Here is a 24,375-nt window from a genome sequence, read left to right on the forward strand (position 1 = left end):
TAGAAACGTTTAAAAACCACAGCTCCACCCGGTGTCGGGGGGCCGTGGCGGCGGCTCAGAGCGGGGCCGGTGGGCGGGCGGCCCTGTGGGCAGGCCCAGGGCGGCTGCGGCGCAGCCTGGGCGCGGGACGCCACGGGGCCCGCAGCGTGTGCCCCCTGCGCCACGAGCCCCCCGGCCAGTGCCTCCACCCACAGCGGCCAGGCCGGCCCGGGCCCCAGCACAGCCTGGGGCCCCGGTGCGGCCCAGGGACGGCTGCAGAGGGAGCGGCCAGCCCTCTAGGACCCGCCGTCCTAGTCCAGCTTCTTGCTGAGGGGCTGCCCCCTGACTCCGGCATCCGAGTTTTCGGGGCTGAAGTCGGCACAGAAGCCGTTGGGCGTTTGCGAGCTGCTCTCAAAATGCTGCTGGGCGGGGTGCAGGTACTCCTCAGCGAAGTCGGGGTGCATCTCCGCAAACCTGGCGAAGTCGTCTGTGGAGACAAAGGCGCCTGTGGTCCGGCCTGGGGTCCACCTCGCCCCCGCGGGCTAGGGTCTGCCGCTGCCTCTGGGGGGCCCGGGGCACTGGTGCGCCTTCTGGCTGGGCTGGTGCTGGGAGCCCAGAGGCACATGCGGGCCCAGGCGCTGCCCGTCTGAGGCTGAGTCCTGGGCTCTGAGTCCTTGGGGCTGGGCCTGGCCACCCAACCCCTGCGGGCCCCGCTGCCGGGCACACGGACCTCCTGGCTGCCAGCGATGGTACCAGTCCGAGCTCACAGCCCCCAGCCTGGGTTCTGTCACCTGCGCCCACCTTCCAGGCAGGGAGGCCGATCAGCCGCCCGGCGAGCGGGGGTCCCCGGGGCCTGCCTGTGTCCTGCCCCCGGCCACTCACCAAACGTGACCCGCCCCTGCGCCTCCTCGTCGATGGCCCGGAACAGGCGGGTCACAGGGAGCTCCGCCACGCCCAGGGCGGTCTTGAGGATGGTGGACAGGGCCTCCTCGTCGATGCTGCCATCCTCCTGCCGCCCGTACATCTGCGGGGAGCCATGTCAGCCTGGTCCCTGCCACGGTCACCTGGCGTGGGCTGTGCAGGGCCCCCGGCCACCCCTGCCCCAGCCGCCTGCCCCAGGAGCTGCGTCCGGGCACTGGGCATGTGGGAGCGCCGGACAAAGCAGCCCCCACAACCCTCACACCAGCCCCAGCCTGCCCCCCAGCCGCCCCCACCCCAGGCCCCCACACCGTGGTGGACGTGTGTCCGGCCTCAGGCGCAGGCACCGGCCCTGCTGCAGGGAGGCACGAGCACAGGTGTGGGGGATGGAGCAGTCAGACAGCCACGAGGGACCAAGGACGCCAGGTCCAGCAGCACTTGCCTTGAACGCCAGCTGGATGGTGTCCAGGGGCCGCGACGGCCGGCAGACGACAGACAGGGCGACCACGTACTCCCGCAGGTCCACGTCGCCGTCCCCGTGCTGTGGGAGAGCTGCACTCAGACTGGCCCGTCCCCCCAGCAGCCCACTGGACCTGCGGCCCCGGGCTGTACCTCATCAAACAGGGAGAACAGGTCCCTCAGAGGCTCGGAGACGGGCAGGTCCAGCTGGGACGCGAACTCTTCGAGCGAGAGCCGGGCCGGGCCCCGCCGCCGGGCACGCTCACAGTGCTCGTCCAGCTGCTGCTCCAGCTGCTCCGGCTTCAGCCTAGAAGGGGGGCTGCTCAGCGGTGGGGCTGCAGAGGGGGGCTGCGGAGGGGGGCTCGAAGGGACGGGGGAGTTGCTGCAGGGCAAGGGATGAGCGTGTCCCTCTCCGGCCGGCGCCGGAGACCGGCCGCACAAGGCTGGACACGCGCCTGACGGCGGTGTTTGAAAGGGAGACCCACAGGCGCCAGCGTGTGCGGCCGCCGGGCTGGGAGGGTCCCGAGGCGGTCAGCAGGCTGGGGGTGCTGGAGGAGGAAGCGGCAGGAGTGCCCGGCCCATAGCGCGGCCGCCGGGCCACTCACCCCAGACCCCGCACCAGCCTGGCGAACTCCAGAAGGCAGGTGTCTGCGGGGAGACGCAGCTGCCCCTCGGCCAGGGCCAGCTGGCAGTCCTCGAACGTGTAGTCGGTCACGGACACGCCCAGGGCCCTGCGGGCAGAGGAAGGCGCTCAGCCCACCCGCAGACACAGCCGCGAGGGGACGTGGGGCCAGGATGCTGCCGCGCCGCGCTGCCCCGGGGGCCGCGGGCTGCACGTGTCAGACGGAGCCGACCACCGCCTCCCGCCGGCGGCCGCGAGGGCCAGGCACTCACTCAGCCATGACGCGGCGCACGTTCCTGGCGAACAGCGCGGGGTCCTGCTTCTCCTCCGGCGAGGGGTGGTACACGGGCAGGAACTGCGGAGAGTGCGGGTCAGCCCACACGGCCAGCGCCACAGCCAAGGGGGCAGCGCTGGCCACTGAACGCCGGCCACCTGACGCTGGGCACCCGGCACCAGGGGCGTGACCTGCCCTTGGGCGGCAGCTTTGCTCAGAGGGGGCGTCAGGGCTCTGGACGCCTGCGGCTGGGGGCAGCGCCCGGCAGGCTCGTGGGGACCAGAGGACGCGTGTGGCAGGGCCCAGATGCCCAAGCCCAAGGGGCAGCGGGCTGAGGCCTCCCTGAGGCGAGGATGTTCTGTCCACGTGGACCCCGGATCGGGCAGAGGATGGGCGGAGGCGGGGAGCTCCTGTGAGCTGGGACACCCGCGGCCAGGCCCGGATGTGGCCCGCCCCGCAGACCCCCCCACGCCGCCGAGAGACCCGAGGACGCCACAAGGCCCCCCCACCCCATGTGCACCAGCGCAGGGGGCACAGCTTGTACACACCTCTATCTCCAGGCGGCTGTAGGGCTGGCACAGCGTGAGCCACAGGATGGCCAGCCTGGAGGAAACAGCAGACGAGCCCCTTGTGGAGGCCCGCCAGGCAGCCCCGATCTGTGGCTGCCGCCTGACCTCAGGACCTGCCTGACCACCTCCTCTCTGCCGGCCATCCAGTCCCCGGGGGCCTCGCTCACAGATCCTTCCCCAGGCGCCCCCCTCCCGCCCCATCATGGCCAGTCGCTGGACAGGTTGCTCAGCCTCCCCCAGAGACCTGTCCTGGACACCAAGAGAGCAGGGTCCTGTGGGTTCCCCCCACCCCAGCCCCCTGCCAGTTGGCAGGGGCTGCCCGCCACTGCCCTGTGCCTGCTTCTCGGCCGGGGCCTCCAGGAAGGAGCAGACTCTCACTGACCCTCCTGCTGTGGCTAAAGACGGCCAGTTAGGTCCCAGGACCCGAGCCCCGGCCGCTTGCATTGAAGCCTTCACAGCGGGCCGGGGTGGGCGCGGGCAGGTGGCGGGGCAGCCCCTGCCCCACCCGGGGGTGGACGCACACATAGCGGGGCCGACTCACGCGCTAGGTCCTTGCCACGTCCACGTGATGGTGTCCTGGGGCAGAAAAGGGATGTGTCACGGCTGGGCCGGGCCCTGGCACTCCTGTGCCAGCCCCGGCCTGGCCTCCCCAAGACACTCACCAGCTTGTTGGGGTAGCGGAGAACCACAGGCTGCACGGCCACTCCGGGGATGAAGGCGCCTGTGGAGGGGGGGGCGTGACTCTGGCACCCCTGGGGCCTGTCCACACCCACCAGTCACTGCCCACGCCCAGAAGCCCAAGCGCTGTGTGGGGGCCGCTGCCTCCCACCCTCGGCTCAGGCCTCACCGGCCCAGCAGCGGGGCACTCGGCACGAGGGAGTCAGGCCTGGCTGAGCTCCCGAGAGTTGGGGGCAGCCCCCATGCCCCGGGCCGCGTGCCAGAGCTGTCAGTTGAGGACGCGTGGGAAGCACACTGACCGGCTCCTGGGGAGGACATGGTGCACCCCAGCTCTGCCGGCCACATGACTGCAGGCCACTGTGAGGTCAGTAAGACCAGCAGTGACCAGTGGCAAGCCCCCGGGCGTGGACGGCTCAGGCCCAGGTGGGGCGCAGAGGGGTGCAGGGGCCGGCCCCGGACAGTCCCCACACCCAAGGGCCCCGTGGGCCCCCCGCAGTTTGGCCTCAGGTTCGTCCTTGAGCTGCAGAGACAGCGGGGGGCAGAGACAGTCCACGGCCACCCTGGCCCGCCCTCGAGCCTGCGCAGCATGAGGCGGCGTCTCTGCCGCCAGCAGGGGGCCACCCGTGGCCTGTGCGTGTGTCCCGTCCCCTGGCAACGGGCGCCGCCCGTACCGGGCTTGAAGGAGATGAGGCAGGTCCTGTTGGTGCAGGTGCCTTCCGGGAAAATCATTATCTGGAAGGAGGAGGGGCCAGTGTCGGGGGCAGCTCAGAAGGCCCGGCGGGTGCCCCCCACCCAGATGCTGCCACGAGGGGATGCAGGCTGACCGCGGGCGGCGCTGGAGGGCGGGCCACGCAGGCCCCCGGAGAACCAGGCCAGCAACTGCCCCGGGCCGGTGACCCGGTCAAGGCCGCACGTGGCGGCAGGCAGTGGCCGGGGTCAGGCTGGGGGGCTGGCCGGAGCGGGGGGCCGGGCTCGGGTCAGCACCCGGGGCCCAAACGTCCCGGCTCGAGGGGCTGCCCGGGCCCGGCCAGAGCGCAGAGGCGCGGGCCGCTGCCCGGCTCACCCGCTGGATGGGACTCCGGGCCGGCACGCGCGGCCGGTGGTGGCTGGGCCCGGGGACCCCGCCCCCCAGAGCTCAGAGGACGCCGCCCACGAATGGCCCCATGCCCAGGGCTCTCGCCTGCTTCTCCCTCCTCAAAGTCCAGAACCCCAGCCCGCCCGGCCCGCCCAGCCCGCCCGGCCCGGCCCACCTGCGGCCACCGCCCGCGGGACAGCGCGCGCCGCCGGATCTCCTCCACCGTCCTCCGGCGCGAGCTCTGGTCCGAGCGCGACACGAGCACCGGCCGGATGTAGCGCATCAGGGCTGCGGGCACAGGCTGGTGGGCGCCGGCCGGGGGGGGGGGCAGGGGCGGGGCGGGGGCGGGGGGGGGCACGCACGGGGCAGGGGGGCCCTCCCAGGGCCGCTCCGAGGCCGGGTCCAGAGAAGGGGCGCGGCCAGGCTGGGGGCAGCCCCGGCGGCGCCCGGACAGTGGGCCCCAAGCCCCCCACAGCACCAGGCCCGGCGCCCCCGCGGCTCCGCCCCCACTGGAGGGTCCGGGCCGAGGACCTGGGGGGCCCCGCGGACGGCTGGTCACCGTGCGCCCAAGGCCAGTGCCCAGCACCCGTGGCGCCTGGCAGGGCCTGCGCTTCACGGTCCGAGGGCGGGGTGGGGGCGGGGGCGGGGGTGGGAGGGCCCGCCAGGTCCCGGGGCTCACTCACTTCCCCATATCGGGATGTCTCTGCTCTCGGCCTTCATCACGATGGAGGACATCGTCAGGGTGACGGGGATGGCATCGAAGTAGGAGGAGTGGGGGGCCAGGGTGAGGATGGCCGCCTCGGAGGGCAGCGCCTGCCGCCCCTTCACCGACACGTGGTAGAAGCCGCCCATGAACCACATGGTGCGCATGAGGGCCCTGAGCAGGGCGTCCACGACCCTGCAAGACACGGCGGCCGCTCAGGCCTCCCGAAGACCCGCGTCCTCCCCACCCCGGGTGTGCGGGCTGTGCCGCCGGGTGCCCTGAGGGCGTCGGGCTGATGTCAGAACCTCCCCATGCTCACGGGGCACGGGCCGGCCAGTGCCCACCTGCCACACACCACCCCCCGCCCCCGCCGTCAGGGCGTCTCTGCAGTGCGAGGGCACGCCGTGCATCTCTGCAGTGAGTGGCCGGCACTGGCCCTGGCCCTGGCGCGGCAGACACCGCAGGGCACACACCCGGGGCCCCGGGACAAGGGCCAGCTTCTCAGGGACCCGCCCCTTGGCGCCAGCACCGGGCGGTCCACCGGACACAGCCCTGCCGGGAGAGCCCGAGGGCCTGCCAGTCCGCCGCAGCCGGCCTCACCGCAGCCGGGCCTGGACGAGGCGGCCACCGCGCCTGTGCTCCAGCGGGCAAGCCACAGGTGCCACCCCTGCCCGCCACGCTCCCCAGGGCGCCTGCACACAGAGGAGCCGCCGTGTGGGGCTCCGAGGCAGGGGGCGGGGAGCTCTGAGCAGGCTGGCCGGCGCAGGGGAGGGGCGAGGCACCGCTGAGCAGAGACAGCCCACTTCTGGGGTGCCTTCCTGGGACAGGGCCCCAAGTGTGGGGAAATGTGCGGCAGGAAGGGGCAGGTCGGGGCTGCAGGCACGGGGTGGGGGTGGGGGTGTGAGGCTGCCCTGGGGGCCAGGCACAGAGCTCCTGCAGGGCGGGACCATGAGGCCAAGGGCCTGAGGCTGCCCCGGGGTTGCGCAGCGAGAGCTGCGGGGGATGCAGGCCAGGGCTGCGGTCAGGTGCCCAGGGCTGCCCTGGCCATGGCTTCACTTGGACATTGGCAGGGACAGGGGATGGCCAGGAGAAGGCTCGGGGTTCAGGGCCGACCCCCAGGCTGCAGGCAGGACCCTGGTGCTCTCCACACTATCCACACCCACCCCACGCCCAGCCCCACTTCCAACAACCCGGGCGGCCAGGTGGTGGGCGCTGACCCTACAGGGCTGTGGCCCGAGGGCTGGGCCAGCACAACAAGCCAGGAGGCAGCCGCCCACAGGAGAGCAGAGCCCTCAGACCCACCACAGCCCCCAGGAGCCGGGGGCAGCTGAGGGCTCAGGTACACGCCCCAGTGCACACCCCACACACCCGGGTACACGCCCCGGTGCACACCCCACACACCTGGGTACACGTCCCAGTGCACACCCCACACACCCGGGTACACGCCCCGGTGCCCACCCCATAAACCCGGGTACACGTCACAGTGCACACGCCACACAGCCGGGTACATGTCACAGTGCACACGCCACACAGCCGGGTACACGCCACAGTGCACACCACACACACCTGTGTACACGCCCTGGTGCACACCCCACACACCCGGGTACACGCCCTGGTGTACATGCCACACAGCCGGGTACACGCCACGGTGCACACCACACACACTGGGGTACACGCCACGGTGCACACCACACACACCCGGGTACACATCCTGGTGCACACTCCACACACCTGGGTACACACCACGGTGCACACTCTACACACCGGGGTACATGCCCCCAGTGCACATTCCACACACACCCGGGTACATGCCCTGGTGCATACTCCATACACCCGGGTACACGCCCCAGTGCACACCCCACACACCTGGGTACATGCCCCACTGCACACTCTACACACCCGGGTACACACCACGGTGCACACTCCACACACACCTGGGTACACGCCCCAATGCACACCATACACACCCGGGTACATACCCCGGTGCACACTCCACACACACCTGGGTACACGCCCCAATGCATACCATACACACCCGGGTACATACCCCGGTGCACACTCCACACACACCTGGGTACAGACCCCAATGCACACCACACACACCCGGGTACATGCCCCGGTGCACACTCCACACACCCGGGTACATGCCCCGGTGCACACTCCACACACCTGGGTACACGCCCTGGTGCACACTGCACACACCTGGGTACACGCCCTGGTGCACACTGCACACACACCCAGGTACACGCCAGTACATACCACACACACCTGGGTACATGCCCCTGGCGCACACTGCACACACCCAGGTACACGCCCCCTGGGTACACTGCACACACGCCTTTCAAGTAGATGCCGTGTGCACACAGCACACACATGCTCATGCCTGTGCTCCCCAGAGACCAACCCCACCCCTGTGTCGGCGCAGGGGCAGGGCTGCCGCAGACCAGACACTGTCCAGAGGAGCGAGGAGGCTGCACCCGAGGGCTCCGAGCGCCAGGTGCAAGCACCAGGGCCACAGCCGGCGTCTGGCCCGCGGCCACCCCACCCTAGCTACTGCTTCTGTCTCCAAGCAAAGCGCCCGAGGACCCTCAGCGCCGGCCCCGGGGAGAGCCGCCAGCGCCCCGGCCCCAGGGGAGGTGCTGCTCCGAGCCAAGCCAGAGCCGAGGCACCGCGGCACTGCCCGGCCCAGGCGGGCCACGGGCTCACGTGCTCGTTAGTCCAGCGGAGCCACAACACGCCGGCCCCAGAGCGGCAGGTCGGGCCCGACACAGGCCAGCGCCCAAAAGGTCCGACCAGCGGGGGCCTTGGGGAGCCGGGGACGGGGGCCTTGGGGAGCCGGGGACGGGGGCCTTGGGGAGCCGGGGACAGGAGCCTTGGGGAGCCGGGGACGGGGGCCTTGGGGAGCCGGGGACGGGGGTGGGCAGGCCAGGGACACAGGAGCTCTGTGCGGTGGACCTGGGAACAAAGGCCAGTGGGTCGCAGAAGCGGGAAGGTGTGTCCCTGTGGGACGGGGGTGGAGACAGGACCCCCCCGGGGGTGCGGTGACCGGGAAGAGGGCGGCTCTGGACTCTGGGCAGGGAGGCGGCGGGAGGCCGCGCAGTGTGGGAGACGCCCAGGGCCCCACTTACTTCCGCCACAGGGCCAGGGGCTGCTCAGGCTCCTGGTCCTCGGTCCCCAGCGAGGCGACCAGCGCGAGCGGCCAGGCCAGCAGCATCATGCAGGCGGCGAGCAGCAGCCGGACGGGGAAGAGCGTCAGCGTCATGAGGGCCACCTGGGGAGACAGGCCGGTGAGCGCGGGGCCTGCCCGGCGGGCCCCACAGCCTCGGTCACGCCGCCGGCGCCGCCATGGAGCTGAGGCCTGAGGCCGTCCAGGGATGGGGGCGGCCCCCCATGTACCCCCAGGCGCCCCACTGGGCCAGCTGGCGTCTGGGAAGGGGTGAGGGGTGGGCGTGGGGGGCCAGCGCAGCACGCACCCGTGGAAGAGGGTGGCCCCTGCCGGCTACGCCAGGCTGCCCGTGGGCACAGTCAGGTGACCGCGGGGTCAGGAGGCGGGAGCGGCCTGACCCCAAGTCTTGGCCGTGGAGGCGTCTCCAGGCCCCGCCGCCAGCCCCCGCGAGCGCCCGCCGCCGCTCCGTCGTTTAGACCCCGAGTGCTGGAGGCGCCCGTCCCGCTGCCCGGGCTCCGCTGGCCGCAGGGCCTCCACCGGAGCGCCTGCCCGCACCTTAGGGGGCCCGGTTCCCCCTCCCAAACCCGCTTTGCTGGGTTTCCCGCGGCTCGGAGCCCGTGTCCGCGCTCACGCGGGGCCGCCGCGCTGGGCCGCCGGAGCTGCCCTCCTGCTGTTTCCAAGCCGCCGGGTGACCCGAGTGTGCCCTCCTGGGCACCCTTCCACGGTCACCGTCCCCTGTGCCCACGGCCACCCGCCGGCTGCTGTCCCCACACCAAGGCGCGTCCCCGTCGCCGTCCAGCTTGTCCCGACACCCCGACTCTGGAGACCCCCAGCTGTGTGTGACGGCGTGGGTGTGGCTACGGGCCTCCTGCTCCGGTTCCTGCCGGGTCCTGCTGGCCACATCCTCCCCCACCTGACAGCTCAGCGGGGAGAGGAAAGAGGATGGAGCGGCGGGCCCCCACGGGGAGCGGGTCCCCCACGCCCGCACGGCCGGCTCCCAGGGGCCAGAGCCCGCCCCTCCCAAGCTGAAGCCGACAGGACGCGCCCCGAGCTGGATGGGAGAGCAGAGGCCCCGCGTCGGGGCACAGAGCCCGCCCCCCATCGGGACGCCGGCTGACCAGCACGCAGCACGCCCCTTGGGCCGCCAGAACCCGGGGTTCGCGCAGCCACCCCCACGGGACACCCGGGCCCCCCTGGGCGTGTGCAGCTGCCTGGAGCGGCGGCACCCGGGGAGCCCGCGGTGCGGGGGGACCTGCGTCCTGGCTCCCAGCCCCGTGTTTGCAGCGACGCCCCACTGGGCCCCATGGCCCTGCCGTGACCCGGCCCCGCTGCCAGGCCTGCGGGCCTCTGTGGGCCCGTCCTGCCGGGAGAGGCGGGGAGTGGGGTCTGAGGCCTCCACCGCGGCCTCCGGGGGCTCCCGCCGCTGACGTCTGGGGCTCCTGGCAGCCCCTGGGTGGACCATCCGTCCCCCCATCCCCCGGCCACCTGCCCCTCCACAGGCTGTGCCCCAAAGCCACCCTGTACCCTGACTGCCCCCCCCAGGCAGACCGGCGCCCCCACGGTGCAGGAAGAAGGGGCGGAGGAAGGAGAGGCCCCCCCAAGTGCTCAGAAAACCTGCAGGACAAGCAGAAAGAGTGTCTGGAGAGGGCGCCGGCCGGCCACCCCCAGGCTGCGGGGCTGCGCACGAGGAGGCAGCAGTGGCCAGGCCTGGCGGCCTCGGGGCCAGGCCTCAGGGTCTGTGTCTGTCCCACGTGGGCGGGGGGGGGGGAGGAGCCCCCGGGGGGGCTGTGCAGACACACGAACCCCGCACCCCACATGGCCACCAGCACCTCTGCGGGAGGGGCCGCAGTTCTCAGGCCGGGCAGCCGCTGCCCGCGGAGGCCCAAGCCGTGCCCCGGCCTGGCCGTTACTTATCTGCCGGTGCAGCCGCGCCCGCGGGAGCTCCTCCGCGAGAGATAACCCGGAGCGGGCGGGCCGCGTGCCGGGCCGGGCGGCCTGCACCCCCAAACCCGGCAACCCCGGCCCCGCCGGGAGACCGGCGTCCGTCCACCTGGGGACGCCGCCAGGGTCCTGCTGCTGCTGAACACAAGTCGCTGCTCAGCCTCCCACTGGGTCTAAAATTAAATGGAGCTTTTCTAACTCAGCTACCATTTTCCCCCCAACCGGCGAGTCCCTGCCTCCCCACGGGCCCCGCCCGGCAGCCACGGACGCAGACGCGGGGCACGCGCCGCCCAGGGAGGCTGCGGGGAAGGGGCCGCCTCCGCGAGTCCCCAGCCCTCGAGTGGGCCCCGCCCTGGGCAGGCCCTGCCCGCACCACCTCGCACACCCAGGCCCACGGCGCTGGACCGCGAGCCCCGTGTCAGGACGCCTCCCGGGCCCAGCGGGAACCTGCCGCACCCCCCGCGGGCGCCCGGCGCCGGCACCGCAGAGCACCCGCAGGCCCCGGCCGGCGCCCGCGAGTACGAGGCCCCGGGGAGCGGCCACCGGGAGGAGGCCGGGCCAGCGCCGAGGGCCAGGCTCGCCCACAACATGATGCAGACCCAGGGCCACCGCCCGAGCCCCGTGGGCCCTGCCCCAGCTGCGGCCACGCAGGCCAGGCCCCGCAGCGCACCCCGAGAGGCCAGAGAGGCTGCTGGCCTACCGCACAGCCCGCGGGGCAGCAGGGAGGGGCTGCCCGCACCGCCCAGACAGGCCCCAGGAGCCCCTGTCCACCCCAGAGGGAGTTCCTGAGGCCTCCACAGGCTCCGACCCAGGCACCTGCCGGTCAGGGCCTGTGCGGTTTGCCCGTCCACTGGTCACTGTCCAGGGCCGGCGGTGGGGGCTGCTGGGCCCAGCTTGGAGCGCTGTGTCCGGGTCAGGGGTGGAAGTGGGCCTGACCTGGGGGCTCAGCCATGTCCCACACAGACCCCCTGCTGGTGACAGTGGCCACTGACCAGCGGGATGAGGCCCGGGGCGGACGAGGAGTCCAGCAGGTATGTGCTGAGCGAAGGTACCATGTCACTGGGGGTTCTGGGGCTCCACAGAGGAGATGCCCCTCCACACCTACACGGAGCCACCTGGGGGCTCGGTGGTGTCTGGCCACCGGGCCCTGCTGGGCAACTGTCCATGCAGGACGGCACCTGGCCCCGCGGGGCTGGGGCTGCAGGACGCTGCGGGGGTGACGCTGGCCGTGGGGGGCCGCAAGGCGGCGCAGGGACACAGCGAGGCGCCCCGCCCCACCCCCTTGAAGCCCCAGAGCTTAAAAACAGACGGTTTCTCAGAAGCTCCCCGGGGAAACAGGTTGTTTTTTAGGGGAAACACGTTTCTGGCTCGAAGACGGCGTGAGGACTCCGCGGGGTGAGCCCGCGGCAGGGCGCGGTGCACGACCCCACGCGGCCCTGAGCACGGCAGGCCGCCACGCCGGGGCGCGGGAGGCCCGGGCAGGCCACGGCGCGGCTGCGGGACGGACACTGTGGTGCCCCAGACGTCTCTGGGGCCGAGGGGCAGAGGCAGGCGGTGGCTCAGGAAGGCGGCGGCTCCCATGGGTGCCGCAGCAGGAAGTCCAAGGGGCAAAGTGCGCCCAGCCTGGGACTCAAGGGCTGCGCCTGCCCTGCGGAAGCCCCGCCCGGTGGCATCGCCGGGCACTCCCCCCCAGGGCAGCCTTGGGCCTGCTGCTGGGCTGGTGGCCCTGGGTGCCCATGCCGGGACCACACAAGAGTCTGCGGGGCGGGGGGCAGAGGTGGTGCCCCACGGCAGCCTCGACCACACCCCCCAGTGGCCGGTTGAGGTTGAGGTGTATCCTCTGGCTGCGGGGAGCAGGGTCAGGTGCCCAGCCAGTCCTGAGAGGAGGCGGCTCCAGGTGGCCACGTGGCACCACCCCTGGGCCCTGCTCGGTCACCTCATCCGTCACCTCCTCCGTGACATGGGCACAGGGCCCGGCCGGCCGCCTCCCAGGGCTGCAGAGTGGGGGGGCGGGACTCTGGTCCCTGGACCTTGGGGGCAGCCCTGCAGGTCCCAAATGCCCTGCGGAGGCTGGGGCCTCCCCTGCCCTCCTGCCGGGCCCCTCCGGAAAATCCTCCCGGCTGTGCCACCACCACCACCAGGTCTCAGGAAGGCGGCCCCCCCTGTGCCCGCGGGTGCCCAGGGCTGCTCCTGAAGCCTCCTGCCCGCGGGCACCACCGCATACCCGGCAGGAGAGGGTGGGCGAGGGGCGTCTGCGTCAGAGGCCGCCCTGTGGCCGGGGTGCTCGGGGCCAAGGTCAAGCAGCACCTCCCCAGGTGCGGCCAGGGGGGCGTGGTCCCCTGCAGAGTGGCCACGGAGGGTGCACGGCCCTGGGGTGACTCAGCCCCAGGCAGGCTGTCTGGGCTCAACCCAGGACCCTCTCCGGACCCCGGCTGGGGCGGGGCGGGGCGGCCCCTCCAGGGCCAGCTCCCGGCGCAGGGGACGCGCAGCTTTCCAGGAAGGCCGCCCTGCGGAGCGGCCACGGGGTCAGAGCGGGGGAGGGCGCCCAGCCACGGCCCCCCGGTGACATGAACCACTTGTCCCCTGACCTGGACAAACCTCAGCTGAGCGCAGGAGCCCCCACCCCGCAGGGCCGCATTCTGCTCCCCCTGCCGTCCCCGAGCGTCCCCGAGCTGCTCGGGCGGCTGGGGGGGGGGCAGGTGGGCAGGCCCAGAGCCGCTGGGCTGGCAGAGCCGGGGTGCACGCTGGCTATCTTCACGGGGCCTCGGGGTGCCTCTGTGCGCCCGAGGCCTGCCCTGTCGATTGATTTGGGGGTGGGCTTCCCTAGGTGGAGCGGGGGCTCCGGGTCCACAGCCTGGGGGGCCGCAGGGCCTGGCCACACGCAGAGAGGTGCAGCGGGGCTGGGCCGGCCGCAGGTGGTGGGGGCAGCCCCTTCTGGGGGCCGGAGCTTCCCCGGCCCCTTCCCGAGGGCCACGGCTGCAGCCCAGGCTCGGGGGAGCCGCCCTCGGCCCACAGCCACGGCGAGGGCAGGGCCTCCGGGGAGGGTCGGGCTCCCCGAAAGGCAGGGCCCGGGGCCAGGGCCCGGCTGGAGCCCAGAGGCGGCCGCCCGCCGGGTGGCGAGGCTGGGGCGCCGGGTGGCGAGGCTGGGGCGCGGGGCGCGGGCCGTCCAGGGCGCTAAGGGCCGCGGGTCTGGGCCGAGCCCCGCGCGCCCGCCGGAGTCTGGGCAGGGACAGGCGGGGGCCGGGGTCCCCCGCGCGGCCGAGAGGGGGTGCGGGTCCCCGCTCTCCCCTTGGCCCCCGCCCCCCCCAGAGCAGACGGGGCCGGGCCTCGCCGTCCACCCATCTGGGGGCGCCGCACTTCCAAACCCTCAGCCCCCCGGAAAGTTCCGCCCCGCGCAGGACGGGGTCAGCCGGGGCGGGTCGGGGCTGCAGGGGGGGCCGCCCGCGACACCCCGACGCCCCGACACCCCGCCCGGAGCATCGCGGCCCCGGGGCGAGCGCGCGCCCAGCCCGGCCCCCCCGCCCCCCCGCCCTCGGGCCCGGCCGCCCCCCGCGGCCCCCGCGGCCCCGCGACAAGTGGGCCCAGCCCGGCCTCCTGCGGCCCCGCGGGGTGCGCGGCCCGGGCGGGCGCGGGGCCGGCGGGGCGGGGCGCGGGGCGCGGGGCGCGGGGCCGGGGGGCGCGGCCGGGGGGGCGCGGGCCGGGGAGCGGGGGGCGCGCACCCACCTGGGCCTTCTGCGGGGCGCTGAGGCGCAGCTCGTGCACGAAGGGGTTCCGCCCCGGGGGCGCCGCGCCGGCCGCCCGAGGACCCCGACCCCGCAGCCTCATGGCCGCGCGCTCCAGGCTGGGCCGGGCCGGGCCCCGCGGCGGGAAGCGGGGGATGCGCGGCCGGGCGGGCCGGGGCGCAGGCGCGGCGGGCGGGAGCGGCCGTGACGCGGGGGGCGGGGCGGCCGGCGGGTGGGGCTCCCCGGGGCCCGCCCCCCGCGCCCGCCCCGCGGCCCCGAGCCCCGCCGCGCCCCCGCGCCCCGCCCGCGCCCCCGCGCCCCGCCCGCACCCCCGCCCCCCCGCGCCCCCTCCCCGGCCCAAGCCCGCGCCCCCGGGCCCCGCCCGCGCCCCCGCCCCCCCGCGCCCCCCCCCCGCCCAAGCCCGCGCCCCCGGGCCCCGCCCGCGCCCCCGCCCCCCCCGCGCCCCCTCCCCGGCCCAAGCCCGCGCCCCCGGGCCCCGCCCGCACCCCGCCCACCCGCGCCCCCTCCCCCGGCCCAGGCCCGCGCCCCCGGGCCCCGCCCGCGCCCCCGCGCCCCGCCCGCACCCCGCCCCCCCGCGCCCCCTCCCCCGGCCCAAGCCCGCGCCCCCGGCCCAAGCCCGCGCCCCCGGGCCCCGCCCGCGCCCCCGCCCCCCCGCGCCCCCCTCCCCCGGCCCAGGCCCGCGCCCCCCGGCCCCGCCCCCGGCTCACCCCCCAACGCCCCGCGCCCCCCGGGCCCAGCTGTGCGCTCCCCGGGGGGACCCCCCAGTGCCCCCGGCACGAGGCCGCCCCATTTGCCCACATCCCCTGGGGCAGGAGGGGTCGGGGGCGTCCAGGCTGCGCCCTGGGGCCAGCGCTGACTCGGAGGGCCCAGCCCCGGCCCCCCAAGCCCGCCGCCCCTGGGCCTGGCTGCAGCCGGGGTCCTCCCCAGGCGGGGCTGGCAGGGGAGACCCGCCAGGACCTGCCCAGCGCCCTGGGCCCGGCCCTTGGAGAGGACGCAGCTCTCGCTGCGGGGGCCCCAGGTCTTTGGGTGTCTCCCGGGGGCGGGGGGAGACTTGAGGGTCCCTGGTCACCCCGCAGCCGGCTTCCCTGGCCCAGAGGCGCACGTCCCCAAGAGCCCCGCGCTCTCCCAGCAAGTGGGTGTTTCTCTGCGCGCCCCAGACAGGCGGCCGGCAGAGGGGACGCGCCCCAGAGGGCCGGTGGGTCGCATGAGGCCGCACAGGCCGGGCAGGACGAGCCCCCGCCGGGCCCTGGACCCCAGCCCGGTGCCCCGGGCCCCGGCCGACCCCCCCCCCCGGCCGGCCACACGGAGCAGGAGAGCCCGGGGAGGCACGTCTGACTGGACACACAGCAGTGGGGGCCCCTGCCGCCCCTCTGGCTCCGAGGAATGGGGGGGCCGCAGCCCCCTCTGCCACCAGGCAGTCGCCCTGGCCCTCGGCCTCCGTTTGCTGTGAGCTGAGATGCGGGAGGCCGCGGGGCCAGGACAGCGCAGCGCTGAGCAGGGGCCGGGAGGAGGCGACCCGGGGCGCCGCGGGCGGGGGGCAGGCGAGCTGTGGGGTCGGAGGCGAGGGCGGCCGGGCCGCTGCCCGCTGGCGGTAGCCTGTGGTGGTGCCCACGGGGCCACCTCGGGGTGGGCCGGGAGGGGGCCCTGGGGGGAGGCCCTTTCCTGAGACCTGGAAGAAGGCGGAAGGCCGGGCCGGGCCGGGCGGGTGGAGGCGAGTGGTCTCGGGGAGGGGCTGTAGACCTGGGGGCCAGCGCTCGGGCCAGGGACCGTCAGGCCAGGGGCCCAGTGGCCGCGGCTCAGAAGAGGGCGGTCAGCAGGCGGGGCCCGGGGTCCCCTGCGTGGGACTGCGGTGTTCTCTGCGGCTGGGGGGGGGCTGGGGGGGTGATTCAGGGAGGGGCCAAACACACTCGGGCTCCAATTTTAATGCAGTAGAGGAATGTTCTAGAAGCCCCAAGTTCTGGCAACCTGATTAGAACAAGTTGGGCAATTCCATGAGGATGGAGGAGGCCTCAGGGAACTTTCCGGAACACGGACCCTTCGCAGACAGCGGAGGAGCCGCCCGCCCGCCCCCCACGGCTCCCGCTCCTCGAGGTGCAGACGCCGACCTGAGGCTGCCCTGGACGCCCTCGCGCCAGCCGCAGCCGCGCCCGTCCTGGGCCGCCTCGCGTGGGCCGGTCTCCGAGCGGGGCCATTGCCTTCATTTTCGTCTCGTATTTATTTGCAGTCCGGCCTTCCTGATCTTGAGCCACCCAAGCATTTATTCCTCTGCCGGCGACCTGGTGGCCTCCCTGTCCCTCCTCACTCCACGGGGCACAAACACGGGCGTCTGTAAGCTCTGGCCGGCGGCCTGGCCGTAGCAGGGTGAGGCCCGCTGGGCGTCTGGGCCAGAGTGACGGGGGGCACCCACACGCGTCCACCCCGTTATTGATTCCAGTTCCCAGTCTGTCCAGTTGCTGTTTCCGCTGGGAGTTTGTTTCCAGCCGCGTCAACCTGGCCCCGGTGGCGACCGCCGGGAAGGAAGCTGCCCGGCACCCGGCCCTGGAAACGGGGGCTGCGCCGGGGGCCCAGGCGGAGGGGCAGGGGCAGCGGGAGGGGTCCACTGTCCCCGCTGCCAGGTCTGGACCTGAGCTGGAGAACAGTCGGGCCCTTGGCCGAGCCACCGCGTCCACCTCGGGCCATGACGCCGGCCGCGGGAGCCCGGTCCCCGGAGGACACCCCCGGCCACCGGGCTGGCCAGTCTGGCCTTTGTGACTGGGAGGAAGAAGTCAAATTCCTTTGTGCTCGGTGATGACTTTCATTTTTCCATGAACTCGGCCCCAGTGAACACACGTGCCCCAGGACTGCTGGGACTGGACAGGCGGAGGCAGGCCGCGGCGGACAAGCCACTCCGCTCACCCGCGGCCACGTCCCCCGTCTTGGCCCAGCCCACGGCCTGCCCCGGCCCAGCCTGCTCCCTTCTGTGCTCTGGCGCCCAGGCCGCCTCGTGCCCCGAGCCACGGCCCAGCAGCTCCAGAACACCGCGTGCAAGGGCAGGTTCTCAGGGCGCCACGGGACTCCCAGATTCAGTGGCCCTCCCGCCCCCACCTCTCTTGAGGACATGCACCCTGACCGCCAGGGCGGTTCCCGGATGGGCCCGACAGAGCGGGAGCGTAGCAGGGGAGCCCCAGCGCCTGACAGCTGCTCACGCGGCATCCCCGCCCCACCCCGCCCTCCCCGGGGCCCGCACGCAGGAGCCGGCGCGGCAGGAGCTGCCTGTGCCCAGCCAGCTGGGAGGCCACCCTGAGAGGAGGCGTCCGGTCACTGCAAACAGCCGCCCAGAGCCACCTGACCCACTCGGAGGCACTCATCCCCGGAACCGGAGCACGGAAGCGGACGCCCTTGACTGACCAGGCCGGCCCTGCCCCCGTGCCCCGGCTTTGGGGCTCCACGAGGCAGGCGCGGGTCTCACCGGGGCTCCTGGAGGAGAGCCGCGGTGGGGTGAGGCGGCCCGGGGCGGGTACTACAGGCTGCCCTGGAGGGTGCGGGGCAGTGCCTGCGTGAACCCCGACAGGGCCTGCCCCAGGAAGAGCCCCCAGCCCTGCGCCCGGGCCGGCCGGTCCGCTGCGGTCAGTGCTCCTCGCAGGCCCAGGCGAGAGCAGGCCCGACTCGAGGGGCCCGGGGGGGCCTCCACTGGCGCGGTGGACCCGTCTCCCCGCGGGGAAGGGCGTCCGTGGCGCTTCCCCACCGGCCGGCCACGTGGGGCTTCATGAAAAGCCGGGCGTCCTGCGGATGGGGACCGACCCCCCAGGACAGGGACCGTCCCAGAATGACGGGCTGGGCACCGTGGAGCTGCTGCCCGGTGTCGGGGGACTGGTGACCTCAGAGTGGGCGGTCTGGTGGGGTGGGGGGGCTCAGCCCCAGGGCGCCGTGGACCCCACACGGGCAGTGGCTCCAACGCCCGTTTTCACGCGGGCATTTCGCTGCTCCCACGGGAGCGGTGACTTCGCCGATGCGAGGCTCAGAGCCAAGAAGGTCCTCGGGGGCGCTGGGGGAGCCGGCTCCCCTGCTGCGCGCCCGCCACGGAGCCCGCTGGCCTCTCCCGGTCTCGGAGCTCTAGAAGGGATGGTCATCACAACAGCCTACGCGTCCGTCTTCCTCCAGGCAACCTCTGTCTGTCTTGTCCTCCGGGCTGCCCGCCACGTCCACTCGCTTCCCCACTGGCCCCGACGAGCCTCGCAGCCCCTGTGGCGATCTGGGGCCCACTCCGCCCCCCGGCCCCAGAGTCCTCTTTGCTTGGAAGGGCAGAGCCTCCTCTTCCTTGTGGCCGACTGCTGGGGCCTCCCTGCGGTGCGGGCGGGGGTGCGGTGGGGCGCAGCGGGGCGCAGTGGGGCAGTGCCTGCCCCGTGCCTGGCTTTGTGCCCTTCACTGGCCGCGGACAGGCTTGGGCCACACATGAGGCGAATGCAGGGACTGGAGGAGCCTGGGCACATCCCCCACTGGTAACACTGAACCCCCCGAGCCAGCAGGCAGCAAAAGCTACAAACTGGGCAGAAAGTTGGAGCGACTGCGCCGGGAAGGAGCTCGTGGAGCAAAACGGGAGGATGGACAGGGGTCCAGGGGGGCTCCGCGGGCCAGGCGCCCACCCGTGGGGCTGAGCCGGCTGATCGCCCAGGTCCGAGGTCTGGAGGCCCCACAGGCCCCGCCGCGCAGGGATCTGTTCTGGAAAGGCCAGCGCAGAGGAGCCGGGGGCGCTCACGCGATGTCGCGAGCCCCTTGGAGGGGGAGGTGGCTGAAGCGCGCACGTCACCCCATGGGCGCCCGTGGGCGCGGGCAGCCGAGGCTCATCCCGCCCACCTGGGGCGGAGGAGCGGCGTGGAGGGGCAGGCCTTGTGCGGCAGGGGCGACACCGTAGGGGTGCAGGGAGACCCAGGCCCCCAGGCGCAGTGCTGGGCACCGAGTTTTATCTCATCTGGTCACGGAACGGGTCTTTGCATCACTCACTCCAGCGTTTCAAGGTTCTTTTTTTTTTAAAAAAAAAAAGGTTTATTCATGCACACAAGAGCTGGGGTACAGGCCAGAGGCGTGGGGGGTGAGAGCACTCACCAGAGACAGAGCGGGGGGCAGAACAGGCGGCTGGACCGAAAGCACTGCTGAGGGGAGCGGCGGGCGCCACGGGAGAGTCTGCCGCGCCGGGAGGGACCCTCCCAGGCCGGCCGGGGATTGAGCCTGCGCTGCAGAGGCTGCGGACGGCTTCACGGCGCTGCGCTCAACCGCTGCATTTTCCTCTGAGGGTGAAGCCGCTTCCCGCGCGCCACCCCCGCGGTTTCACGTGTCCGTGGCCTCCTTGCTGTGTCTGTGGCCGCGGCCGCAGGGTCGGTGAGCCTGGCACTGGCGCCCTCGCCTGGGCCAAGCCGCTCCGAGGAGTGGGGCAGGGTCGCTCCCCCACTGTTCCCCGGGCAGAGCAAGGCGCGGGAGACGCTGCGCTGCCGTGTGTGAGCCGGGCCCAGGCCGCTGGAGGAGGCCGAGCTCCGGGCACCCCCTCTCCCTGGGCCGCCCGACTTCCCGCCATGGCCCAGCACCACACACAGGCCCCTCTGTCCCCGCTGGCCGCCGGCCAGGCCCGGGCCTTTGAGCAGGCTGCTGGCCAGCGAGCGCGGGCCCAGCACAGAGGGCCCCTGTTCCCCCGGGGCCAGGGGAGGGGCGGCCGGGCGCAGGCACCCAGACGGCGCGGGCAGGGCTCCGGAACTAGGTCAGCGTCGGCGGGACAGTGAGCCCTTCTGGTTCAGTGGGTGAGCCTGGAGAAAGAGCCGTCCCGCGCCCCCTGGGCAGCCCCAGAGCCTTCCAGAACCTCAGCCACGTTTCTCCTGGCTGCAGCAGGCTCTTGGGCTCGTGGGGGGCTGGCGGGCCTGGGGGTGCCTCTGGGCCAGGGGAGCAACCTGTCAGGGAGGGGTCTCCTGCCGCATAGCCCGGCACCTGCCCCTGCCGGGCGGGGGAAGCCTCAGGCCTCACCCCGAGGGCGGGCACGGGGCCTTCGGGGTCAGGCACACACGCAGGGGCTGCGGGCCTGGGGGCCGGTGTGTGCTGGCCAGAGGGTGCTGACCTGGCTGCAGGGGCGGGTGGTGGAACATTCTGGGGCCTGGCAGCACCTGAGCGCCCTGGCGCAGGGTCTGCAGCCTTTCCCGTGGGCGGGGCCTGGCCGTGAGGTGGGGAGGGCGCTGGGTTCCTGTGGCGCCTGGGCCGCCCAGCAGAGGCAGGGCCGGCTCTCCCTCCTCTCCGCGGAGGTCTCAGCGTGGGGCTCAGGCCCGGAACCAGGCTGAGTGGAAAAGGGGGGTCCTGCCCTCGGGCGTCCCCCACCCGCGTGGGCTCCAGCCCCCTCCCCGGCCCCGTGTCCCCACCGTGTCACCATCACGCTGATGCCCTGGCCTGACGCTGGCCCAGGCGTTGTGGTGTGGGGCGGGTGGCGACGGCCCCTCAAGTCTCTCACGTTTGCCCCTCACTCCCCGGTGTCTTTGGGGAGCTTCGGGGGTGTGGTGGGGGGTGTGGGAGGCACATCAGTGACCTGCACAGGGCTGGGGGCTCTCTCCCGGGCAGGTGGGGTGCTGTGTGGGGTCCCTCCCCAGGGTGCTGAGGCCGCGTGTCCCCAGAGGCGTCGCTGGACCCCGCGCCCGGCAGGGGCCGCCCTGCTGGGTTTTGAAGTGGGGACGAGCTGCAGGCGTGTTCCGGCCGGGCGGAGCGGCACGTGGAGAGCGACTAGGCGGTCACCGTGTCCTCCGAGGGGGCTGGGCCGCTCCCTCTCCACCTGAAGTAGGGCCCTGAGTGAGCCGGGTGGAGGGTCCCAGACGCCCGCCTCGGGGCTGGGTGTGTCCCCAGGTGCGCTGCCGGGCCGGGCTTCAGCAGCAGAGCGGCTGGTCAGGAGACAGCTTCTCGGGGCCTGTCCCGGCTGCCGCGGGCTGGAAACGCCAATCCCCACCGGGCGTCTTTCCGCAGAGCTTCCAGTCCTGGGCAGCGGGGCGCAGGGGATGGCTCCAGGCTGAGCTAATATTTGCTAAGCCCTTGAGTGAGGCTCCTTCCGAAAGGAAACTGCTCTGGGGTTTGCTGACGGGCAACAGGTGAGCCCCTTCCCGCCCACTTCCCTCCTCTGCAAGCTCCCCAGGCTCCCCGGGGCACCCCAGTCCCAGCTCCCTGCCCGAGGGTGACCGCCCTGCCCACTGCATGCCCCCAAGGCCTGTGGTGTGTGCGGGGCATGGCAGCCTGAGTTTTGGGGGTGGCAGGGATGCCGGCCACGCATGCAGGTGGCCCCACGACAGAGAACCCGGCCAGCCGGCTCGTGTCCCTTGGGAGCAAGCCCTGGGGGTGCAGGCCGGGCGGGGTGGTGGGTCCTCAAGGCCAGGGAAGGGTCCCAGAGCTGGCAGAGGCAGCCGGAGCCACTCCAGAGTGGACCCCCATGCTTATAGCATCACAGCCCCCCCTTTCCCCACCTCAGGGAGGGCCTGGAAACTCGGCGAGGCTCTGGACACGCCCAGCGAAGCCTCCGCCCAGCACCCGCTTCCACGGTAGCCCCAGCACGGCGTGGCCCCCAGGGAGCATCAGAGCCCACAGAGCCGCACTCCTGGACGCGCAGTGTCCCGGGCCCGAGTCTGAGGAGAGCCTCCCTCTGGCACCGTGTTCTCACTTAGAGGCTTCAGGTTTGGGGTCACGTCAGGGCTGCCTCGTTGGAACCTCCCTGCGCTTAGCCCCCAGTGTAGGAAGGTCCAGCGAGGCCTGCCCGCTCGGCCGCAGCCGGAGACCGGTGGGGGCCAGGGCAGCGTGTGGGGACCCTGCCGGGGGCCTTCACCTCGGCTGAGCTGGCCCAGGCCCAGTTCCAGCGCCCGGCATGTTCCCGAGCCGGTCAGCCAGTCTTCCTGCCCCGGGTCTGCGCCCCCGGGCCGCCCCTCCCGGCCCCGCCCTTGCAGTCCAGTGAGTCCTCGGCCTGCAGGGACTCCGCAGCCTCCCTGCCCTGGGGCACAGGGCTGAAGCGGCAGCGCTGCCAGCGGGGTCTGGCTGCCCTCTTGGCCGGGCCCGGGGGACGTGGCCAGCGGCCTTGCAAACAAGCATAGCCCCATGGAGCTGGGGCCGCCAGGGCGCCCACGAGGGGCGGAGTGGCACGGGCAGGGCTGCTGGGTTCTGGGAGGTGCCCCCTTCTCTGCTCACGCCCCGCCCTTCCCCGCAGCCAGACAGGAGCAAGGCCAGCGAGGCTGTCAGGGCCGCAGCACCCAGTGCCGGCGCGTTGAGGCGTGGTGGCACCTGCCTTCCTGGCTCACCACATGACCAGGCCAGTAACCCGCGCTGCCGAGAGGTCCCGGAAGCAGCAGCGAGTTGGGGGATCTGGTGCCAGCAGACTGATGGGGATGTCCCCCCGCACCCCACCTTGCCGCCACCCCCAGGCGCCTGCTCCCTGGCCAGGGAGGCCTCCAGGCTCTCTGCTCGCTCTTTCTGCATCGTTGGGAGTTTAAACTTAACTCAGCCCAGAGTGGGGTGGGGTCTCGTCTCTCGTGGCCGCCACCCCCAGAACCCCCGGAATCCACTTGGGGGGGTCACGTGGCCGATGTGCCCTGGGCGTGGCGAGGTGTCCCTGCGCCCCCGGTGCCCGGGTGGGCCTTGTCTCACCCGCTGAAGCCCCCGGGAAATGTGGCTGCGGCCCCGCTGACTGAGCGACCTCACGCCCCGGCCCCGCACTGGGCCCCCCGTCCCTCACCCACGAGCCCGCCCTGGCAACCCTCCTCTGTGGGGCTGCCCGCTGGGGCTGCTGGCACGCCCCAACCATCCTCTCCACGTGTCTGGGACGGGCGGCGCCCGGGAGGGGCGGGGCGGCATGAGTTGCCGCTGCCTCCGCCCTGCAGACCGGGCTCCGGGGCTGTGAGGACCGCCCGGAGCAGGTGCTGAGCGGGCCTGTCCAGTGCCCGTCCCCTGCCCGTCTAGCGCCGCGGGGAGCCGCCCAGTCTCGCCTCCATTCGCCCGCCTGCCCGGCCCCAGGCGTCCAGTCCTGCTGCCTCAGCGTGCCCTGCCGTGGGGCGGGGCCGGGGCGCTGTGGGGGCCGAGTCACGAGCTCTGGCCTGAGGTCTGGACTGGGGTCCCCTGCACCTGGAGAGCGGCCTGCTCCTCTCCCTCGCTGAGCCTGGGCACCTGGAGGCCGGGCCCAGGGTGTGGGTGGCCAGGCCAGGCCCTGTCCAGCAGCCTCGCAGTGCAGACTCTTGCTGCGCAGTGGGCTCTCCCAGGCTCTGGCCGCCCCCCAGAAGGCCAGGCTCCCCCAGCAGGGCGCCTGCCCCCTCGCTGGGCCAGTGAACCCCAGCACCGTTGCTGGGCTGGGGCAGCCGGAAGCTGCTAGTAGGTGGACAACACAGAGGAGGGCCAGTGGTGGGCAAGTCTCGCCGTCCCTGGGCCCTCCTCTGCACTGTGGCTGGGCCTGGCCAGCAGGCGGCCTGGGGCGGCTCTCTGCCCGCCATCCCGGCCCTGCAGCCTCGTCATCCTGTCGTGCCTGGAGGGGGCGGCCGGTCTCTGCAGGAGGCGGCTCCTCACCCGGCCCCGCAGGCTGCGAGGTTGCTCCGGCAGCTGCATCGCTTGGGGCTGCCCTCCTCGGCCGCCCACCGCCTTGAAACCAAAACCCGTGCCTGGGCAGCCTCTGGGTCCCCGCACCCCGCGGCACGCTTCCCTGCCCGCACCCGGTGGGCCGCGCCTGTGCGCAGGGTGGCGTGTGCAGGGACACGGGACTAGCCCCCGCCCCCCAGACTCCAGGGGACGGCGGGTCCAGGCTGTCCACTGGGCGTCCGGCCCTGGGCGTGCTGGCTGTGCTCTCCCCGCCCCACTGTCCCTCCCCGAACTTTGTCTTCCGTGTTGACCTTCGATTTTCAAGAACCAGCCATTGCGGTGTCGCCCCACGGCCATGCCGGGGTCCCCGCCCCGCCTGTCAGGTTTGGGTTTTGCTCCTCTGCGGGTGACCCCGGCCCACCTGGCGCCCACCCCAGCCGGTCGCTCCATGGCTGCTGCTTTCCGTGCTCCCGAGAGAAAGCGGTCGCTTCCTGCTGGCCCGCGACCTCACAGAGCCCCCTGGGAGGCCACAAGAGGGGCCCGGGACGCTCACGTCCAGACTGGGCATGCTGGGGCCAGGGGTGCGGAGAGGGGGTCCTGACCCACCGGCGCCCCACCCCTCAGCCTCCCCAGCCCAAGGCCTCTCTGCCCCCTGCAAACCTGCTGGGGAGCTGCCCTCTGCCAGCCACTCGCCCCCGTGTCTGG

At 73.5% G+C, this 24,375-nt stretch overlaps 1 protein-coding gene across 1 annotated transcript; it reads right to left on the reverse strand.

The window, feature by feature from the left end:
• Positions 1-290: 290 nt before the first annotated feature.
• Positions 291-14,209, reverse strand: LPCAT1 (lysophosphatidylcholine acyltransferase 1; the record flags this gene model as incomplete). Its single annotated transcript, XM_084233883.1, has 14 exons — positions 291-466; positions 862-1,003; positions 1,340-1,438; positions 1,510-1,663; positions 1,962-2,087; positions 2,251-2,333; positions 2,801-2,855; positions 3,363-3,397; positions 3,484-3,542; positions 4,171-4,231; positions 4,750-4,862; positions 5,258-5,472; positions 8,406-8,548; positions 14,108-14,209. 14 exons carry the CDS (start codon positions 14,207-14,209, stop codon positions 291-293), a joined length of 1,563 nt encoding a protein of 520 aa, XP_084090009.1.
• Between the last annotated feature and the right edge of the window lie 10,166 nt (positions 14,210-24,375).

Source organism: Talpa europaea (assembly GCF_964194135.1).
Source record: "Talpa europaea genome assembly, chromosome: 5".
NCBI classification, from domain to species: Eukaryota; Metazoa; Chordata; class Mammalia; order Eulipotyphla; family Talpidae; genus Talpa; species Talpa europaea.